Genomic DNA, 20648 nt, shown 5'->3' with positions numbered 1-20648 from the left:
AAAGTATGTAGCGGCGAAATCACCAATTAATTATTGAGTCATCAGATAGCTCTTGATTTTATGAAGAACTTTGCCGAAGACGACACTTATCTATTTGCTGTGGGTCACCAGGTAGAGAAGTATGAAACTTTACTTGACGACTAGCGCCACCTAGCGTCGAAATCACATACTAATTGTTGAATCATCAAATTGCTTTTGACTTCCTGAAGAACTTTGCTGAAGACGACACTTTTATATCTGCTCAGGATCCCGGGATAAAGAAGTTTCAAACTTCATTTGATGACTTTTTACTTGATTACTTGATGACGCCACCTAGCGTCGAAATCACAAACTAATTGTTAAATCATCAGATTGTTCTTGACCTACTGAACAACTTTGCCAAAGACAGTATTGTTCCAAATAAAGTAGATCTTGAGATATCGCATGTGATAACTTATGAGTGCTTCTACTGGCTAGTGTACATAGCAACCACTTCTACATAGCGCCTCTATCAGCCAAATTGCCAACCAATTGGATGATAGTTGGCATTGTGTGGTAGATCTATTCTAGTACTACAACTTTGGTTAAGAAGGTATGGTGATATCTTGTAATACGGCCTGAGATATTCGCTCACACCCCCAATTAGGCAAAATCTCATAAGCTCTGTGATTCCCACAACACGGACTGCCGTGTAATAGGAATCCGTGTAATTGGAATCCGTGTAATAGGAGACCGTAGAGACGAAACCGTGTAGTAGGAGTCTAGACTGTACATGGAATCAAGCCATTAAACTACCACGCGCCTCCTACTCCTTCCTTTGGTGCCAGGAACAGTTCGATGGAGCCCCTTGGTATTTCACATCAAGTTAAAGCGGGAAATGACAACGGACGTTTTGCCTCACCAAAAAAGGCGTTTTGCCTCCTGCAGTTTCCTGGCACCTAAAGAGTAACACTTTTTTGAATTGTTTATTTGAATGTGAAATTTTTCTTGCACGCGGGTCAAAAGTTGTAAAGGTAAGGGAGTAAACTGCTCCCCAAGGCAGAATACGACCTGAGGTTTATGACCACATATGCTTAGCCAGGGCATTATGCCCCTCTTTCCCCTATGCAGTCAATTTTTGTAACATTTATTGCTCACGGTAGAAGGAAAGGATGCAATAATGAACTGAACAGAATACAAACAAGATTGCAAAGCAAGTTCTGCCCTTCTCAAATATTAGTCTAGATATTTTGCTATTTTTACAAATCGTAGCAAACTTCCAACATATGGCAAACACAAAGAAAGCTCATCGATAGGGAGACTCCCTAAATGGGCAAATGTTGATGACGTACAAGACTTCTCCGCCACAGCTCTCACAGGGTCTTGTGGGGAATTCCAAAACGAAGGTACCTACCTGTGCACAATTGAACCGACCGAAACCCGGAAGAAAGGAGGCAGAGCAAAAACTGGGAAAAGCTTTCGCCAAAGTAGTACCAAAGTTCAACGACCCACGATGACGACGGCCGGAGGTAAACTTGGTCACACGCATACCTGGCTACACTCGAGAAGAGCGAGCAATCGTGCAGGTTGGCGAGCTTTTGAAGATCAAACAGGTGATTCCACCACTGCGTCGTGCCACCCTGCGCGTGAGAGAGTGAGATAAAATGAGAAAGATCGAAGCACGCCATGGCAGGCGATCGTCGTGTGAACGGTCTTGTACTTACCTACAGCAGCGAGCGAAGCAACCTGATCACCTGAATATTGGAAGATCGCGGACTACGCTCTCTCTCGCGTGTGATCGCCGCAAGTTCACCGCCGCCGAAACTCCGCGCAATCTGTATGTATTCTAATCTGCTTGAACCGCGCGGTGCTGCTTTGTATGGGGCTCCGGTTTAATATGTTTTGTTTTTGTTTTTCGTGGCCACGGGGGTTTTCGGGTGAGCGCTCTTTCTCTCTCTTTTACTGCTCGATGGATGCAGCCAGCAGCAGCGCGGTGTGTGTCAACGCGCACGCGAGATAACATTCCAGAGTGAGAGACCTCCTCTCGGTTCGACGTGATCGGGTGCTGAAGAGGAAGAAAGAGCCAGCAGAGATCGCAAACCTCGCGCAAAGATTTAACTTTACCTGCCCACCTGCTGCCAGCCAGCCCGACCAGGCGGCCTTTGCCTTTCCTACACGCCTGTCAGTTCTGCCTATCCCGGCCATCATCATCGCCCGCCTGCCCAGAGTTCGGTGAGCGCGATCGTGGTGAGTCAATTGATGCCTCTGTGGTAGTGGTTCGCCAGCATTTTTGGACTCTGCGCGAGACTTCAATGCGCACTTGCATCTGGAAGACGAAACTTGTCTTGACGACGAAACCACTCGCGTACCTACGAGATTCTGCAAAACGGGCTCCCGTCGTCGTCGTCATCGTCGTAGTCGATCGGATCGGTAGAGTGCAGATTGCATAAGATTCCAGATCTCTACAGCAGCAGCTTCACGGAGGTGCGAAACTGCAATTTGTTTTCGGGGTTGTCGGACGTGCGCGTTAATCGGTTTCGTGTGGGTGTTCAGAGTGTTCTGTGAAACCAAGAGCCAAGATATTGCCATCAGCGAAGATGTCCTACCAGTGCAAGAACTGTGAGCGTGAGAAAGATCAAAACAATAACTATGTGAATGCCACCTATGCGGCCAATGCCAACGGAACTCGTGGCAATCGGTCGGCCTCGGCCCGGTCGTCCGGCAGGAACTCCAACGCCGGCATCGGAGCAAGTGGCGGCAGTGACAACGTTAACGGATCCGCCGGGGGCTGCTCCAATGGTGGGGCAGCGGGGTCCCAGATGACGGGGGCCACCCAGGTGACGGCCAAAGTGATGTGGGGAAGTGTCGGAGCGATCAAAGAACTTCGCGAGAAGGAACAAGCCGAACGAAATCAGGTCACCAGGGCCGGTCGCCGACAGTAGAAGTAGAAGTGGAGTGGAGTATGGCAGAAGGCAAGAGAAGCAGAAGAAGCAGTAGTAGTAGTAGTGGAAGAAGTTGTTCTAGCGGGCAGTGCGCGAAAGCGGTTGGAGAAGTTTTTTTTGCTTTTATTGTTGCGCCAGAACGTGTGCGAATTTTCAATGTTATCAACTTTTATTCTATCTATATTGTAGTAGTTAATTTATTATCATTAATATTATTATCGGATCGTTGAGATTTTTACGACATTATGCAAAGCATCGACCGAACAACGAAAGGAACACCAATCAATGAAGATCAGGTGAGTTTGTGTTGTAGCATTAGGCGATTGGCAAATAATTTATTTCCCGATTTTCTGTCTGTTTTGCATTTGCTAACAAATATATTTCAAATACTGCGTTTATTTAGAATATGTCACGTTTAGCAATCTCCCACTTCACTGTATGATTCAATCAAAACACATACAGTTGAGTCGCCACCACCACTTTTCATAGACTTTAATTTCTCGACCATCTTCAATTTGATCGAGATAACTTTCCGGATGAATGGAGGGTGCAACGCCGACTCAAGCGTAAGATATAAATAAATTACCACGCGTCTCCATGAGTCAGACATGTTGAAACAAGTAGCTTTGAATGTCTCCGTTTGGGCTGGATCGCTGATAAAATTGAACCTCTGGAGAAATCATATTTTTTTTTGAAGAATATCTGGAGTATTTTTTTGATAAATCTCTTCAGGAATTTCTGAGACAATTTCAGAAGATATCCTGCAACTGTGTACTTTTGTCGTTCTTGTACGTCAGAGTGTGTCAAAGGACTAGGTGTTACGAAAAGGTAGGGTGTGCTTAGTGCTCAGGTAGTGGGGTTCTGGATCTTCCGTCTCCTACCTTCCAACCTACCCCCAAACCATATCCATTGCCGCAAACCCCATCGTCCCCTCGGGATCACCAGAAAGTATCACCTCTATGATGGTCTAGTGCAGTTCACACTCTTAAGATTAGTTTGCACCTGCGGACTTCGTGACTCGTCTTCTAGAGGAACATCACGGTATGGGGTACAGGAATATTGTCATCTTTCCAAGTGACCGCACATCTCCCTTTGTCCTCGAAAGAAGGGGGAAGGTCAATAGTAGTCCTTAGATACCGGACTTTTTCAGGGACTCCATTTCATATCACGGGCTAGGACATTGGCGTAAATTCAAGGTGGCCAAGGGGGCTTGGTCCTCTCCAGAATAATCAATTTCGGGAAAAATCACGAGATTCAGGCAATAAGTATCTTTGGAGTATATAAAATCTATATAGACATGGCCATGACCCTCCCCCGAAGACCCAGAGTTGCGAAATATCAGTCTTGTCAGGTGACTACTGATATTGCACCATCGTCACTATCACTCCAGGCCGTTCAATATCAAAACGACAACGACAGGTAACGATGATATTGACCCGCACTCTAGATCACAATCATTGCAACTGTTGTGATATTTTAGTGATTTTCGCCAAAACTCAAACTTTTTTGTGACCAACATGCAAAACTTGTTATTTTGTACCACATATTAAAATATCAGCTTGGCAAATCTTCATTTGGATTTTTAAACGAATTTTTAAGATGGCTATCAGTGATATCCACACACCATCACAGTCAGTTCAGTTCTAATGGATCAAGAAAAGTGACGGTGACTCAATAGAGCGCACGCTGACTTGGATCGCAGTCGGCCTATCAAAATCAGTGATTTGCTTACCGTAATCTGGGGGGTAGTTGATCATCGGGGTGAAGTTGATCACAATGGGGTCCACGTCCTTCAACCGCTGAGGACGCCTCAATTCTGTTTCAATGGAAATACTTTTGATGTAAATCGATCGTGTGAATATATTTGAAGAATTTTTGAAAATTTTTATGGCAATTGTGACATATTTTACTTAAAAATATCTACTTTTTTGGATGCGTATTGAAACTCGGTGAAAAGACTGCCTTTCAAAAAATCGGCTCCCAGCAACGCCTTGTACATCGAATGACTCACAAAACACTTTTATTTATTCATGGTAGGCTTATTGAACATAGCTTTGTGTTAAATTTGATGTTAACATTTAAGTTTTATTTGAAAAAAAGCATATTTTTGCGAAAGTAAGACGTTTTTTAAGGCAATTGCATACCTTTAGGCGTTTAATGTGGGTCATTCTGTAACTTACTAAACTTTATTTTATTTTTAACTTACAAATTATATCAGTTGTAAGAATTTTAAAAACTTATTCGGATTCAGCATCATCAAATTTAGTTTATTCAATAATTTACCATTCTTAGAATGTTATGTCATTGGTTGATCAACTTCACCCCGTATTGAAAATTTTCAAATTTGGCCATTTGAGCAATTTTTATAATATTTAGCAATTTCTTGTAAAAATTTCGTTAACGGAATTTGAAACAGGTCCACTCAGTACATGTTTTAAAAATATTTGTTTGGAGTCATGTGCATTGTACTTGATTTTACTCAAAAGAATAGAGGAAAAGTGATCAACTTCCCCCCTGATTACGGTACCATTGACAGTGACAGAGTGCAACTCTGCCTAGACCTATGATCTAGTTACGCTTATGGGCTCGGATCCAACATGGTAGGCTGCGTCACGACAACGACATACCAAGGAGTCTTCCACGCGGTCAACTGTCCGATAGAAAGGACTAGTTTGACCGCATGTCATCGATGCGGTATTACCTGCGTAGCCGACTTTCGTACTCTGAGACCACCATTTTGCTGCTACCTAGTCACTTCTCGAATTCACGCGCAACCTCCTCTGCAGATCTGCGACTATATGGGCGACGATCAATAAAACGGCGTACCTGTCAAACACATCTCTACATCCTCTGGACAAGAATGTGGTTACGCACTGTGTGAAACCGAGGACACACGGACAAAACGTGTTCCGCCGTTTCCTCTACAGTACACCGACGACTAGGGAGACCCGCATGATCAAAATGGTGTAGATGCAGTCTAAAGCAGCCATGACCCGAAATTGGAATATTAATTCCCCATGACATTTGTTCACCCAATCATCTCCCTCAGAATTAACCTGTTGGTCCACCAACCATTAGTAGAACTATTCCACGCACGCTGTCATTTGGTCATTGAGGTCTACCTGAAAGTTCTGCGTATGCCCCGCATGCCACGCATTTAGATGTATTCAATATCCTCTTCAAACAGGTTGACAAAAGGTTTCCTACCGGTGATGACACAAAAGTATCAAAGCACGGCACGGTACACACTTGCCACTATTGCGCACATTACCCGATAAGTAATACTAAGTAAGTATGGATAAGGCGACACTAGCCAGGAATTGCACTAATCGGTACACACCGCAGAGTAAATGTCATTTCAAATGGACATACAGGGGATAGAAAAAAGGATCGGGACAGGCAAAATTTTCACCTTACATAAAATGTAAGTTTTTACAAGTTAGTCAACTAGTTGTGTATCAGTGATCCAAAATTGGAAAAGATCGGGCTATTCTGCACGAAGTTGTAAAGATTCTTGAAAAAGGTATAATTATTCGATAACCAACTTTGAGCTGTTATTTCTCCAGATTCAATGAACCAATTGCAATGAAATATTGACCATTTATGACTTATATAATGAACTCTGGAAAACGCTTGACTTAAGTAGAAGTTTTTAACAAGACAAAAAGTAATGGCGATTTCATTTATTTTACGATTTTTTAGTAATTTGGTCTATTTGTAATATGCATCCCATTACTTTTTCAATTTATTGGCGGCTATGTTGTTATTTTCCTTCAAAACACATTCATATATAAGTCACTTAGAGGGAAATTGAATGAAATATTAATTGCATCTTGAATTTTCAAACGATCTTGAAGTTTTGGATAATTTGGTGTTTTATTAGAAAATAATCTAATCGTTATAATTTTCCTACGTGTCAATAATTTTAAGTTAAGTCAAAGGTTTTTCATAGCTCATTATGTAATTCATAAATGGTCAAAATTTCATTGCATTCGGTTCGGAATCCGGAGGTATAACAGGTAAAAGCTGACTATCGGATAATTATAGCTTTTTCAAGGATCTTTATAACTTCGTGGAGATTAGCCCTATCTTTTCCAAGTTTGAACCCCTGATACATAACTATTTAATAAACTTACAGTGAAAATTTGAGAATATTTGATGCACTTTTTGAAAAGTCACAGCTACTTGAACATTTTTTGAAAATTGGAAATTTTGCCTCTCCCGATCATTTTGTCTATCCCCCATAATAAATCTTGCAGGCGTAAACGACATGGTTAACAAAGGTGAGCTAGAGATCATCGTCGATCAACATCCCAAGTGTTTGACGGAGGGCTTCAAGGTGATAGTGCAATCACCTGCCATAATCACTGCCTGCATCTTCGACTATTGGTTGTTCACAACAACAACCTCGGTTTTTGTGGTGATCCAGCTACAGTTTTCTAGAGTTTATACAATCCTTAATAAGCCATCAAGTAGGTAGGCAGCAGTCAACTCCGCCTCTTCGATCGATTTAAAAGACACGGACACCGTTTTCAACCAGAGGCTGTACAGACTGAATGAAACTTAACAACGGACACGACACACATTATGAGCACCAGTGGATAAATACAAGCAAGAAATATTTCTTGCGAAATGTTTCATCACTCGGAGCGAGAATCAAACCCTCAATCCATGGCATGGTACGTTTAGACGCTTGGTAACGCTAACCGCACGGCCACGAGGCTCCACCGTAGGCTTCCAGTGTAATATTATCAGCGAAGCAATGGCCACGCCCACCGAGAACTATAGCTAAAACACCTCTTCGTACATTATATTTCACTGGACTCTGGATAGAACCTTGTTGAACTTCTGAGGTTATGCGAAAGTACTTCAGACCCAATTCTGTGCGGTATACCAGTACTCGATTCTAAGAACAGTTTTCAAGCATCTTTTACAGATATTCGGGTACAGCCACACTAAGGAATGCTCTGGTAATATGTAGCTACCTAACTGGCGCTATTGAACGCATTTTCTTCGTCGATGGTCACTTGTACAGTAGTGAATTCTTCTTATCTTACGCTGGAGCTCTATTTCCGGAAGCCGAATTAGTTGCTCGAGAGACCATCTACATCCTCGGAGCCGCAACAGTGAATGAAATGAGAAAATTTGCTATTAGACACTCAAGGTGGTTTCCTGGGGTTGGGTGGGGATGAAAAATAGACCCATCAAACCACATCATTTCTCATTTCTTTTTTTTTTTCGCGGTACGCCCGTTAGGGAAGTCAAGAAGGGGACCGTGCACGAACACTTACTTTAGTAGGCGTTCAACCAGCTTGTCGTCTTTTTCCTTAGATGGTTGAGCCCCTAGTTCAGCATTATAGACTCTCCGTATGACTCCAGCTCTTGGAGGAGGAGAAGGGCCAACTCATCTTGCTGTTAGTCGGCCCGCCATTTTCTCTCTAGTTCCAACCCAAGCAGCACACAAGTCACAAAGGAGTGTCGACAGCGCAAGTTTTTGGTTGTACAGGAGTTATATTTATGTAATTCTAACCCAAAGGCAAAACTACTTGAAAATGACTCGTTTCCAATCAAAAACCTGCGCTGTCAACACTCCTTTGTAACATGTGTGCTGCTTGGGAACCAGCTTTACGCTCAGTGGTAGTGTGAGCCTCAGTACGCCGTCAAACGCATCCTTGCGGTTATAGTGTAGTTCCTCTCTCCTACCTTGGCGTCGTAGATTAGCCCCCTTCTCTGGAAGAAGCTCTCCAATATCCGGCATAGGCTATCCGGGATTACTAGTTGAAGTATGGCACACTCGATGGAGGCCCAGCTGACGCTTTTGAACGCATTCGTCACGTCCAACGTGACAACCGCGCAATAGCGAATTACGTTTCGTTTGTTTGTCCACCTGAGATCGACCCTTTCGGAAGCCAAATTAGTTACCCAAAACACCAAATTCATCAGCCTCGACAGAATAATCTGCTCCAACGGCGATATCCAGCAGATAGATTAGTCTATAGCTTCCCAACTTTCGTTTCTCGACCCCCCCAACCGCTTGCAGGCATGCTTCGAATGCATTACGAAAAGCGTAGTGACGACAGACTGGGGGGTTGCGAGAGCCAAGGTTGGGAACCGTGGGATTAGTCTGTACGTCAACGGGTTGCCAGGTGGCTTCCCATGGTATAGGTCCAGCAGTAGAGCTATTATATATGTATCGCTGTCCGGTCATTTGTCCGAATGTCGTTTGGCCTAATGCCATTTGGCCGAAAGGGTCTTTTGGCCGAATTATTATCAACATGATTTGGAGGCGTGAGCAAACTCTGGATAACATTCTAGCTGCCAATATGATCATCAGAAATATTTCATTTTTTTATTCATAGGCTATCAAGGGATTAGTTTGCGTTGAAACTGAGAATATTTTTGTCACATTTTTTTCCTGCTTTGAATCATAGGTTGTTCTTTCGAGCTATACTGATAAAGGAAACGACCCTTTTGGCCAAATGACCTGGAGGCCGGTTAAAGAGTTCCGTTATCCTAGACGGCTCTATCTGTACTTGACTCCGAAAACTTTTGTGTGGCCTCACAGGTTCAGCTGTGTAACCTGCACTATTGTCGATTGCCCACCCGTCGAATGCCCCTTGCTTGCCGTGCAAATCCGGCCTTTGGAAAGCACTCTTGGATAATGTGGTCCTTTTCTCCGCACTTCCGACAGAGTTTGGTTCTGTTTGCGCCTCATAAATTCTGACCAGGCACACTGACCAGCCAACTTTGATTTTCCCGACTGCAGCTGCTTTGTCAAGCTCCTCTACTGGGAGGTTACCCAAGCAACCAAAAGTTCGGATTCCACTTGAAGAACGAACTCAGAAGTTCAAGTTCGGTTCAATTCCAGGTTTCGTTGAACTTAATTCTCCAAAAAGTTACTCTTGTATTATTTATGAACTTGGAAGTACATGTACAAGCTTTTGACTTCTCTTTAAAACGACATTAAAGTCGAAAAAAGGTTCAGAAAGAACTTATGGTGAACTTTAAAACAGAGTTCAATAAAATATTAACCGAACTCATGTTGAACTTTTGCGTGCCTTTAAAACTCAAATATAGTTCATTTGGAGATATTCCAACAACTTGAAATCATCCGTTCCGAACTTGTTTCGAACTTGTTTTGAACTTACTACTCAAAGTTCGGATAAATATTAACCGTACCAAAAGTGAACTTCACTTGAGCTTCGGCGACAGCGGGGCCGGGGATAAATTCTCATTCAATTAAATCACTCGGATATCGAGCGCAGCAGCGACAGCTTGTGTTAATTTCACAAGTACACTTTGTTTCACTATAATATTTCAATGTACTTACTTGTAATCAGCGCAAAGCATCCGTATTGTGTGGCTCAAAGGCTGTCCCCCGCAGCGGACAACTGTTCCACCTCGGATGCCATCGGAGTTTTTTTTTGTCCAGCTTTGCTGGATGTTTCCAACCCCGTCTCACTTGTCGCTGCAGGGCGCCGGTAATCGACGCAATCGTAGTCACTGGAAACCAAGCTGAAAACTTATAATCTTTCTTGAAGTCGATGCACTGGCCCTAATTTATTGCTTTGCACTGCGAATCACAACAAACTGAAAATGTCAAACTGTGTAAGTTCACAAGAAGTTCCACGTGAACTTCTTTCGAACTTTCGACTTCAAAAAGTATTCCAAGTTCAGAGAAAGTTCACACGAGAACCTCATTGAGCTCTACTATATGAAATCAGCACATTGAGTGAAATCCCGCAGTGCCTAACAACAAATACATGGAGTAGTGGTTAGGCACCGGCTTTCAACGAGGAGAACCCGAGTTCAAATCTCAGTAAGTAAAAAACATCAAACATTATTTCAAGGTATTAGTCAATTTGGATTCCACATGAACTAATGTCTCTTAATAATAAATTACTTTTGAGGACTAAACACTTTTTTTTCATTTTTTCGAAGCTTATTTTTAAGCTGAATAGCGATCCTTTCAGCGACACAAGTGTACTTTTTGTGAACTCAAGTTCGGTTAATTACTTAAAAAGTGAGCTGAATAGAATGCTATTCATCTTCCTTCGAATAGCTGATTAAGCCCAAACATGCTATTTTATCCGAACTTTTGGTTGCTTGGGTAACCAAGGTTAACCGTGGTGATCTGCTTACCTGCCTGGTATTTTCGCAGGCGGATTGACAAGGTACTTTTACCTCACAATAAATACTCTTAGAGGGCGGCTGAACGCTTCGCGACGTCGGTAATCTTGTCCAGGTTTTTACACTGTATTAGTTGCTCGAGAGACCATCTATACCTCTGCTGACAGGGATCTTACCTGCACCTTTTCACACAGAACCTCTGAGGCTAGTGCCTTGCAGGAGGGGCATTTTGCGGCTGCCATCGGCTTCAACACCAGCATCATCTCTCACGTTCTGGTATGCCGGATAATTTTCACATTCGCGCCTAGTGACGATAGTTGATGTTTTCTTCCATGGCGCTCAACACCTCGGCGTCCCAGCTCGTCGCCCCTAACGCTCTTGCCTTTTCTCAATTTCTTTTTCTTCTTTCCGATCGTAATCCAGGAATTATGCCCTTTTTCCTACCTCTCTGGAGAGCTGCATAGTCTGGGTCCTTCTGGGATGAGTGGACCACTTCTACTTTGGTGCGTCTACCGCACTTCGCTCTTCGGCTGAAATGTCCTGTTTGCTGTTTCTTCTTGGCTAGAGCCTCCAGCTTCCAAAGTTTCAGCAGACTTTCCTTAAGGTCATTGCTGATATTATTCCGGCGGGCGCCCACTTGTGTAGCCGATCAATTGTATAGCCGAAATCGTCCAGTTGTTCGATGACTATGTAACATCATTTTCGGTAGCCAACTGCTGTTGCGGTTCAACGCCCGCGTAAGGTCTGCGACATCCATCTGCGCATCCTCTGCTGGCACTGTGCCACCTTGTGCCGATCGTGAATCACGATTCGTGATTGATTACTGGAGGGTACTCCAGCATCCGTCGTGGTGGTGACTTCGCTCACGCTCTCTTTTGTGTTAGCTTTCGAACGCACGTCTGTTGGGTTCCCCTTTAAATCCGCTATTCATCTCTGCGAATGATCGTGGTGGTTATCTATTTATGCAAGCAGAGAGGCAACCCGAGGGTTAGCACAGCCCCCAATGGAGACCAGTAGTGTCATCGAGATTACTCTACTCACTGAGTAGATTTTGTACTCCCATACATGTTAGAAAATAGCAGATAAAAAAGGAATTGTTTCCGCCCTACTGGATTTAAAATATCGCCTGTGTTTTTTATTTCAATATTTTTTCGCCCTAAGCAACATTTACTTTCTTTTTGTTTTTGCGCTTCCATACTTGCAAATACGACTCACTCAAAGTGCAAATTTTCGGTAATACCAATCCCGAGCTGTGGATTTTTTTTTTTCAATTTAACCAATAATTTACCCATCTGTACATATGTATGTACGCTGAGTTGTTTGAAAATCATAATTGACCACACGGATTGGTATTACCGAAAATTTGACCTTTGAGTGAATCGTTTTTGAGCATCTACCGCTACACTGTAGTTTGTTTTTCTCCCCCTTTATGGCACAGACCTATTTGGTCCATATTTAATCTCTACTGTAGTTATCCGTGGTATCAAACAGAATGCGAACCACGCGTTTGATCGCCTTCCAGGTAGCAATTGTTCTTCTCAACACAGTCGTTGGGGAAGCGCTGCCTGTACGATAAGGCAAACAGTTTAAAACAATAAATAAATCGTTTTCGCTCGTCATACATATGTAGGTACAGAGATGGTTATGTTTAAAAATTTTGGTCAGAATTCAACCTTTTGAGGGGGGAAACAAATAAATTATTCAAGATATTTTAAAATTTTACAAATCCGATGAGCTTAACGATTTTGCCTGATTGTTTGGGAATTTTTTAATCAAATACATTTACATATTATTTATCATGATTTAAAAAACTCACTTTGTAATTGTAATTTTAGCTATTTAAATAAAGTTCTAAAGATCTGAAAAAAAATCATAGTGACTCACAAAATGGTGCTCTTTCGTATAACATCAAATAATCAATACATTATTCTAAATTTAAAAATCCAATTCACAATTAAAATGAAAATTCAGTCGAAAATTCCTTTTGGAGGATTTATTGAATAATTACTAGTTGTGAATACCGCTTGTCGCAGCATAAAGCAACCGAACGCAGTAGTAGTGGTAGGTAAAGGGTTGAGAAAGAGTGAAACGTAAACAGAAAGGAAAAATAAAATTCAGTGAAAATAGTGCCAGTGCGATAAATCGTTGTCTAGCTGAATATTTGTTTTAAACTGCAGCACTATTCGCAGACTATATAGTGAGTTAGAAGGTCAGTGGTGAAACGCTTCAGAATCTCGTGGGTAAGCAATCAAAACAAAGCATAGTGCAGAAGCAATAATATTTAACAAAACCCTTTCCCAGCAACGGTATGAATTGAATCAATATGCGCCAGAAGCCGGCAACCAAAATAGGGGAGAAAGGTCAGTTTCGTACACTGTAAGTAGATATTTAGAGAAAGTAGACTTGCCATAAACATTTATGTGAAAATTTTCATTCCTGTTAGGGTAAAGTCGCCAAATATCGACACAGGTTAAATCGGAGAAGTTGGGACGGAAACCACTTCTTGTAAGTATTAAGTTTAGTTTAGTTTATAGATATTGTGTTAATACATGAAATAAATTTCAGTTTTAAGCATTACTGAAAAACAATCGGCTGCTGTGAAAATTCTGGTTTCCCTCTCGGGAACAACTATTATCATTTCTTCCAGCGAGATACTTCGGAGTGGCCTTCGGCAATTGCTTCGGGATGTCCTTATCGAAAGAATTACAAAAGTAATTGTCAGGTAAATTTCCAAAGGGATTGCCATTCAAACTTCCAAAGAAATAGCTGAAGGAAATCCCGTAGGAGTTGCCTATTAATTTACCAAAACAATTGCACAGGCGTTTTTTTGGCTTTCAGTCTGTTAAGCGATTGAAACGGAGGAAAGATATTTTCGTTTCAATCGCTTAACAGACTAAAAGCCGAAAATCATCTGTGAATTTCGATCGAAACAGTCGATAGCATCTACGCAAAGCAATTGCCTAAATAATTTCCGTAGATATTTTCAACAATAATAGCCTACCGAACAAAATGCCAAAGGAATGGCAAAAAAAAAATAAAAAAAATGCCCAAGAAAACCCCTTAAAAATATTATAGGAATTTTTGGATCAAAACCAACAAAAATTGCTGACAGGAACTATTTTCCGAAGAAATTCTACCAAAAAGATATTCACAGGGCATCTCACACGAAATTTGCCGAATAAATTTTTAAAAGAAATGCTTAACAAAATACCCAACAAATTCTCGTAGGGATGTGTAAAAAAAAAGGATTCCAGAAAAGTGTTAAAGACATTCCCGAAGTGATTACCAAAAGATTCTCCAAACGAATTGTCAAAAAAAAAACAGCAGAAAGAAGTTGCAGAGAGAACTTTCAAAGCAATTTTCACAGAAGAAATTTTCTGAAAAAGTTCAAAAAGCCATTGCCGAAGTTTTTGATACATAAATTGATGAAAGAAGATTCCGAAGGAATGGCCCAAAAATTTCTCAAAATAATTGTCGCAGAAATTAAAAAAAAAAAGAAGTTTCCAAAAATATCATGAAAAATGTTGTCAAAGGAATTGCGATCTCTATTTGTGACAAAATTGCTGAGACGGTTTCCAAAAGAATTGCCAAATAAATTCCCAAAACTAATGCAGAAAGAATTAAAAATTGCCTTAGAAATTCCCACAGGAAGAGCTGAGAGAATGTTCATAGTAATTGCCGAAGGCATTTCCAAAGAAATTTACGAAAATATTCCTAGTGGAATTGCCGCACTGATTTTCAAAGTAATTACTGAAAAAAAAAATCAAAAGAAAATTCAGAAGAAACTTCGGAGCAGATATTCGACGCTTAGATAAAACTGGCAACTCTAGAGCCACGTTGTCAATGAATTTGGAATTAACTTTTTCGTGTCTCGAAGTATGTAATTCTTGAACTAAATTGCTTTCTTGAAATTTTGTCGAAGAGAGTATTCTTCCAAGTGGTCCAGAACGCGAGATATACAACGTTTAGACTAAACTAAAAGCTTCTTAGAACACTAGTTCCACGTAGAGAATGATTCTTGAACTGAGGGCTTCAGAGATACCATCGGGCCACAAAGGCGTTTAAGGGCTCTCTGTGGGTTTCAGTGGGACTTCAGAGGGTCTCAAGGGCGTTTCAGCGGATTTCAGAGAGGTTCCAGGAAGGGGGGGGGGGTCTTAGAGGCGTTTTAAGGTAACTCAGGAGGCTTCAGCGAAGCTTCATGAGGTCTCAGAGTCGCTTCAAGGGGCCTCAGGGTTGTTCCAGAGGGTTTCAGGGGCGTATTGGGAATCTCTGGGGGTTTCAAGGGTGCTCTAGAAGGTCTCTGCGGCATTTTATGGGGTCCCAGGAGGTGGTTTCTGGGGAGCTTCATGAGGATGTTTCATGGAGTCTCAGGGACGCTTCAGAACCCAACTAACATTTTTGCTGTATAAGAGCTTAAACGAGGTTTCTTCCAAGGGCGTTTGCTCCATAAGCTTTTATGCAGCTACTTTTGTTAGTAGGGAATTTTTAGGGGCGTTTCAGGTACAGCCCTGGAGCTCTCTGAATCGTTCTGAAACGCTTATTGAACCTTTTGGATCGCCTTTGGGAAAGCTTAGTCTTCTGTTCCCACGTAGAGCGCTCCAGTAAAATTCCACCTTTTTCCGCAAGTATGATCTAGTATGGGAAGATTCCTTGCGAAGTAATAGCATGGAATTTTCAAGCAGAATCATTACTTGACCAGTATTTGTCCTATCTTTTTACACAGTACGTACGATGTGGGAACTAGTCATAAAACAAATCCTAAACATCCTCTGAAATCCCTTCTGAAGCGCACTATAAACTTCTTCATACTATTTGAGCCCTTTAAAATGCTTCTAGAGCCCCCAAAACACCCATGCGTAAATTTTAGACGATTTGGCTTAATTCTCTCAAAGATATTGAGATTTTTCGAACACGTCCAGAAGTTTTCTGATAGATTGAAATTCAACTATCAGCCTTTAAAAAGAGGAACGCCTTGCACTAATCTAAAGAACTTGCAGCTCAAACACAGTATTTCAACAACAAGTAGTTTCAAAGAATATCCTACCCAAGCAACACACATGTCATATACGGTAGCGCAAGTCCTGGTTGTATAGAAATTTATTTGACGTAATTTCAACATTGTGTTTTTTTTACTTTTACTTTAACTTCTATAAAAACTAAAACTTGCACTGCCGTAACTATTATAACTTGTGTGTTGTTTGGGTACAAGAATACTATTTTAGAGTCCCAAATAATATGGGAAACAAATCTCCCCAGGGATCAAGCCTGCCCCGTCTCTCCTACTTAAATTGGGCATACAGGACAAACATTTGTTAACAACACAATCAGAAAACCTCGTTTGCCATACTCAGCTCGAGCCCCGTGAATTTTAAGGCTCAAAATGGCGCGTTTTTTTAAAGGTCGGTACACGATCCCCCAGAATCAGCTGATAACACAATTGAACCCGGATTTGCACAAACATCATCGTGACGGAAATGTCCCAAATGACTGTTTTTTTTCTGGCTGGTTGGCAGTCTCGATCAAAAACGCTTTCAAGCTATCGTTCAACGTAAACTGGGTTCAAAAGAAACCCAACGATAAATAAGTCAAAGCTCTGGTTCTCTCGCTATCTCACACAGCCGCAAGTGGGCAGAGTGCGTCGATTCGAAGCACTCCAAGCTAGGTGTGAAAAACAGACCCGACCGACAATCCCCCACAACAACCGTTCATTAGTTAGATTGGTGCTCGCGGGGACCGGTGTGCATGGAGGGCTCTAAGGTTCTCTCTTTGTCTCTCTCTCTCTCTTTGACATTGACCTAGACTCGATCGGACGACGAAGCTCTCTCGTGTGAATTTTGAAAGGAACGAACTTCGTTCGACGGAGTTTCTCCGTTTCGTTTGGGTCCCATCCCAGTACAATGAAGGTGCCTAGTACAATCAACTGTAGCTTAACCATCTTGAGTGTAATGTACACAGTGAAAGGGTGTTTTGGATCCGAAAAATTCCTGTCTCCGACCAGAGGGTTTCAGATGAAGCTGCACGTGACAGAAGTCTGATGCAATTTTTCTTTTTCTTGGGAAAATGTCTCAACTGGGATAAAGCCTGTTTCGTAGCTTGCATTCGTATGACAGGCACGAAGATACTCTGTACCCAAGAGAGTCTAGGAAACTTCCATTACTCAAAGTTCCTGGACTGGTAGGGAATCGGCATGGCTTCAGAAAGATTTTTGAAAGTTTTCAGGACATTCCAGAATGTTTCAGGGGTCTTCAGGGGTATCAGTAGAGTTTGAGGGAAATCCCCAAAGGTATCAGGGAGTTTTCTAATGGGATTCTTAGGCACTTCAAGGCGTTTCAAGGGAGTTCAAGGGAATCTACGCTGGGAATTTAGTGCGTTTCAGCGGGCTTCATGGGGTTTCTATAGAATTAGAGTTCAACAACATGTCATGCAAATTATATGCGCCTAGGGAAGTTTTCAGGGTATAGAAGTGGCTTTAGTAGAATTCATGGGAAATCTATGGGGCCTCAGGGGCTTTTCTGAGATATTTTAATGCGTTTCAAGGCATTCAGTGGATTTCGTAAAGTTTCAGGAGGCTTGATCAAGTTCGGCAATGCAACTTCGAAATCCTACGCGTTTGCCAGAGTTTTGGACGCAGTTTGATCTTCCCTACGTGTCTAACTTAACTGTCTGACTCAGAGTCATTCCAGTTAACATCCATAAATCTTCCAAAGTGCTTCGTCACACTTATGATTTGGAGCCACCTGATTTCGGTACCGGACCTCTCCTAAACCAGAGCCTGTGCCCCAGAATGGTTTCCTTATGTGGAATGCAGCAATTTCGTGGCTGGTGATGATGGTTTGCTGATGCACCCGTTACTGCCGTTGCGGTCGCACTCACATTGCATTGTTTGGCCCCGGACAACACGAAGAGGCTCTGTCTACGCTGTTGTGGTGATGATGATGGTGCATTTTCGTGCAATTATGGGGATTGCGTTCGGTTCGCAACCTTTTAGGTAACGGTATGACGCAATAAGGAGCATGGAAACGGTGTCAAAGATAGACGATAGATATAGAAGATTTTTCTCTCGTGCCGACGACGTCAAAGCCGCTGCTGTAGCCGTCTATGCAATGCGATACAATGTAGCTAGACGAAATGTGAATGGTAGGCATCTAGAGAGCGAGAACCAGTTTCAGGGTTACTAATTACGGAGAAAACACGATTTTAATCCAGAATCACGAGAACTGCGTGACAGGGCTACAAGTACTGTTTGGATTTGATGGGGGGCTTTTGGATTGTATGTTTTGATAGGCTGGGAATAGAGGGTGTTGGAATAGAAACCATACTACTTATTTATTCAAAACAAAGGCGATCTAAAATTAAAATGTGTGATATCTGCACAGACGAACTAACGGATTTGTCATCCATTTGTGTTTGAATTATTCCTAATTATTTTTTATCTGCTCTACGAGTTGATCATGAATATCGTGTGCATATATTAAAATGCAGATTAATACAGGTAACCAAGTCTTGGTCTGTCTCTTAAATTTAGTGTTATGTGCATTTCCACTGCCTGCACTGTAATTGAAAAAAAAATTGTCGATCCTACTAGAATTGATTTATTGTGTAACCAAAGTTGGAAAATAAAACTAACAGAAGTCGTTTTTATTAAACAACCGAAGTGATTCATCGTTGTTTCAAAAGTTTAGCGCTAGGGGTTATTTTTCTGCCGTAACAGAATATTGCGTAGCGTTAGGGCTACACCATCCGCCAGAGGTCTACCTTACCGCTTGCGAATCCCCTGGTATCCCCTGTATGAACAAGTGACGAACCTTATGTTTTTTATTTTAATGCAGGGTCAGATTTCCAACTCCTTTTCAAATTTCATCGCGCTGGGGTAGGTAATAGGTGACCACTATTATTTTTGGGGAATGTGGGGTAATATGCATTCCTTAAGCAAACGTGATCAGATTAAGATGATTTTATGTGTGTCTTGCGTTTTACATAGTTTACTACTTTGACTAAGAGACCCCAAGTTTTGGTCCGTATAATTTCAAATTTACTGAATTAAATAAACAATTCAATAAAGTGTTATGTTTTACGTGCTGAAAAACTGTTGAGGGGAAAACGGACCTTGACGTGGGACAAAACGACCTCTGGCATTTTCCACATTGAATTCCAATGAAATACCGTGGGGATCCATCGAACTGTTTACTTCAGCAAATAGGAGGTGCATGAGGTGGGTGGTAATTCATGGAGTGATTCTATATAATCAGCACGCAATCGTATAAATTACGTGCTCTTCAAATAAGACAATCTTACCAAATATGGAAAATCATCGTTTTCTATACTTTTCATTTGAACATTCTTGTCATTATTTGACTTGACTGGCTTTATTTTAGGGGCTGTCCATTTATTATGTAAGGGTATTTTCACGGGTTTTCGACACCCCCCCTCCCCCCATAAACCCTTACGTAATTAATGAACAGCCCCTTATGTCTAGTATGCTTGCATTTGAAGCAAACTTATTTATGCAATGAAATAGCGTGAGGGCTTAAAATGTAATCGGTTGCCACCAGAACGAGGAACGACAATATTTGAACAGCTGATGCGCGAGAACGGGTTCGGGAATGGCAGTTACGCACAAAGGGGCCATGCACAAATTATGTCACGCTTCTAGGGGGGAGGGGGAGTTTTGCATAACGTGACGACCCATACAATTTTTTTTGAGGTCTCATACAAAAAGTGTGACATAGGGGGGAGGGGGGTTGAAAATGGTCGATTTTTGCGTGACGTAATTTGTGTATCACCCCGAATTGCTGCCTAACCATGGGTAAATCAATCTCAAATGTCATGACAGCAAAGTTACAGTGGAGCTCGAGAACAGTCGAGTGTATGTTACACAGGTCCAGGAAAAACAACTCAACGACCTCATCATCCATAGAAAAGGACAAATGAATCAAGGGGTATATAAAACGGAAACGAAACGGCAGACCTATTCGAAGTATCCCTGGTAACAATTTGATGCTGATTAAGCGCTTCTTTAGTTTGTGCAAATCAGCCTTCATTTGAACAAAAGCTGTATGAAAGAACTGTAATTGTTTGTTCAGTTCTTAAACATCAAATTTTGGTGATTTTATTCAGTCAAAGGTTGATTTAAGCTCTCCAAGTGGCTGAATTAAGGTTGTAGAAGCGCTTATATCCAGATTGGGAATAATTTATTATTCTATTTATAGAACAGATAAGGATCAGATGAAGCATTGGAGTCGCTTCTTCTTCTTCTTAATGGCTCTACGTCCCCACTGGGACTTGAGCACTTCCACAGTTATTAATTGAAGGGCTTTCTTTGCCTGCCATTGCATGAATTTGTATATTGTGAGGCAAGTACAATGATACACTATGCCCAGGGAGTCGAGAAAATTTTCCCGACCGGAACGGGAATCGAACCCGCCGTCTCCGGAATGGCGATCCATAGCCTTAACCACTAGGCTAACCGGAGACCCCACTGGAGTCGCTTAATCATCTTTAATTCAGCAAATAATCATCACTTATGCAGCACTACAATTAAAAAAATAAATATGTCTCACAGAGTTCTAGCCAGAATTACCATTAGGCTCTTATAGGTGTAGATGTTAGTTCATAGTG

At 41.8% G+C, this 20648-nt stretch overlaps 2 protein-coding genes across 2 annotated transcripts in view; both read left to right on the top strand.

The window, feature by feature from the left end:
* Positions 1 to 1894: 1894 nt before the first annotated feature.
* On the top strand, positions 1895 to 2934 carry LOC109398466 (serine, glycine and glutamine-rich protein). The gene has a single exon (XM_062846849.1). It carries the CDS (start codon positions 2556 to 2558, stop codon positions 2898 to 2900), a length of 345 nt encoding a protein of 114 aa, XP_062702833.1. The 5' UTR covers positions 1895 to 2555; the 3' UTR covers positions 2901 to 2934.
* Positions 2935 to 3031: 97 nt separating this feature from the next.
* Positions 3032 to 20648, top strand: part of LOC109622683 (uncharacterized) — a 185436-nt gene continuing 167819 nt past the window's right edge. The window contains exon 1 of the mRNA XM_062846848.1: positions 3032 to 3196. Within this exon, the coding sequence (XP_062702832.1) occupies positions 3186 to 3196 (11 nt within the window). The 5' untranslated portion in view covers positions 3032 to 3185. The remainder of the gene's footprint in view (positions 3197 to 20648) is intronic.

This window comes from Aedes albopictus, chromosome 1, assembly GCF_035046485.1.
Source record: "Aedes albopictus strain Foshan chromosome 1, AalbF5, whole genome shotgun sequence".
NCBI classification, from domain to species: Eukaryota; Metazoa; Arthropoda; class Insecta; order Diptera; family Culicidae; genus Aedes; species Aedes albopictus.
Note: the sequence above shows the minus strand (reverse complement) of the source record. Positions and strands in the feature narration are given on the sequence as shown.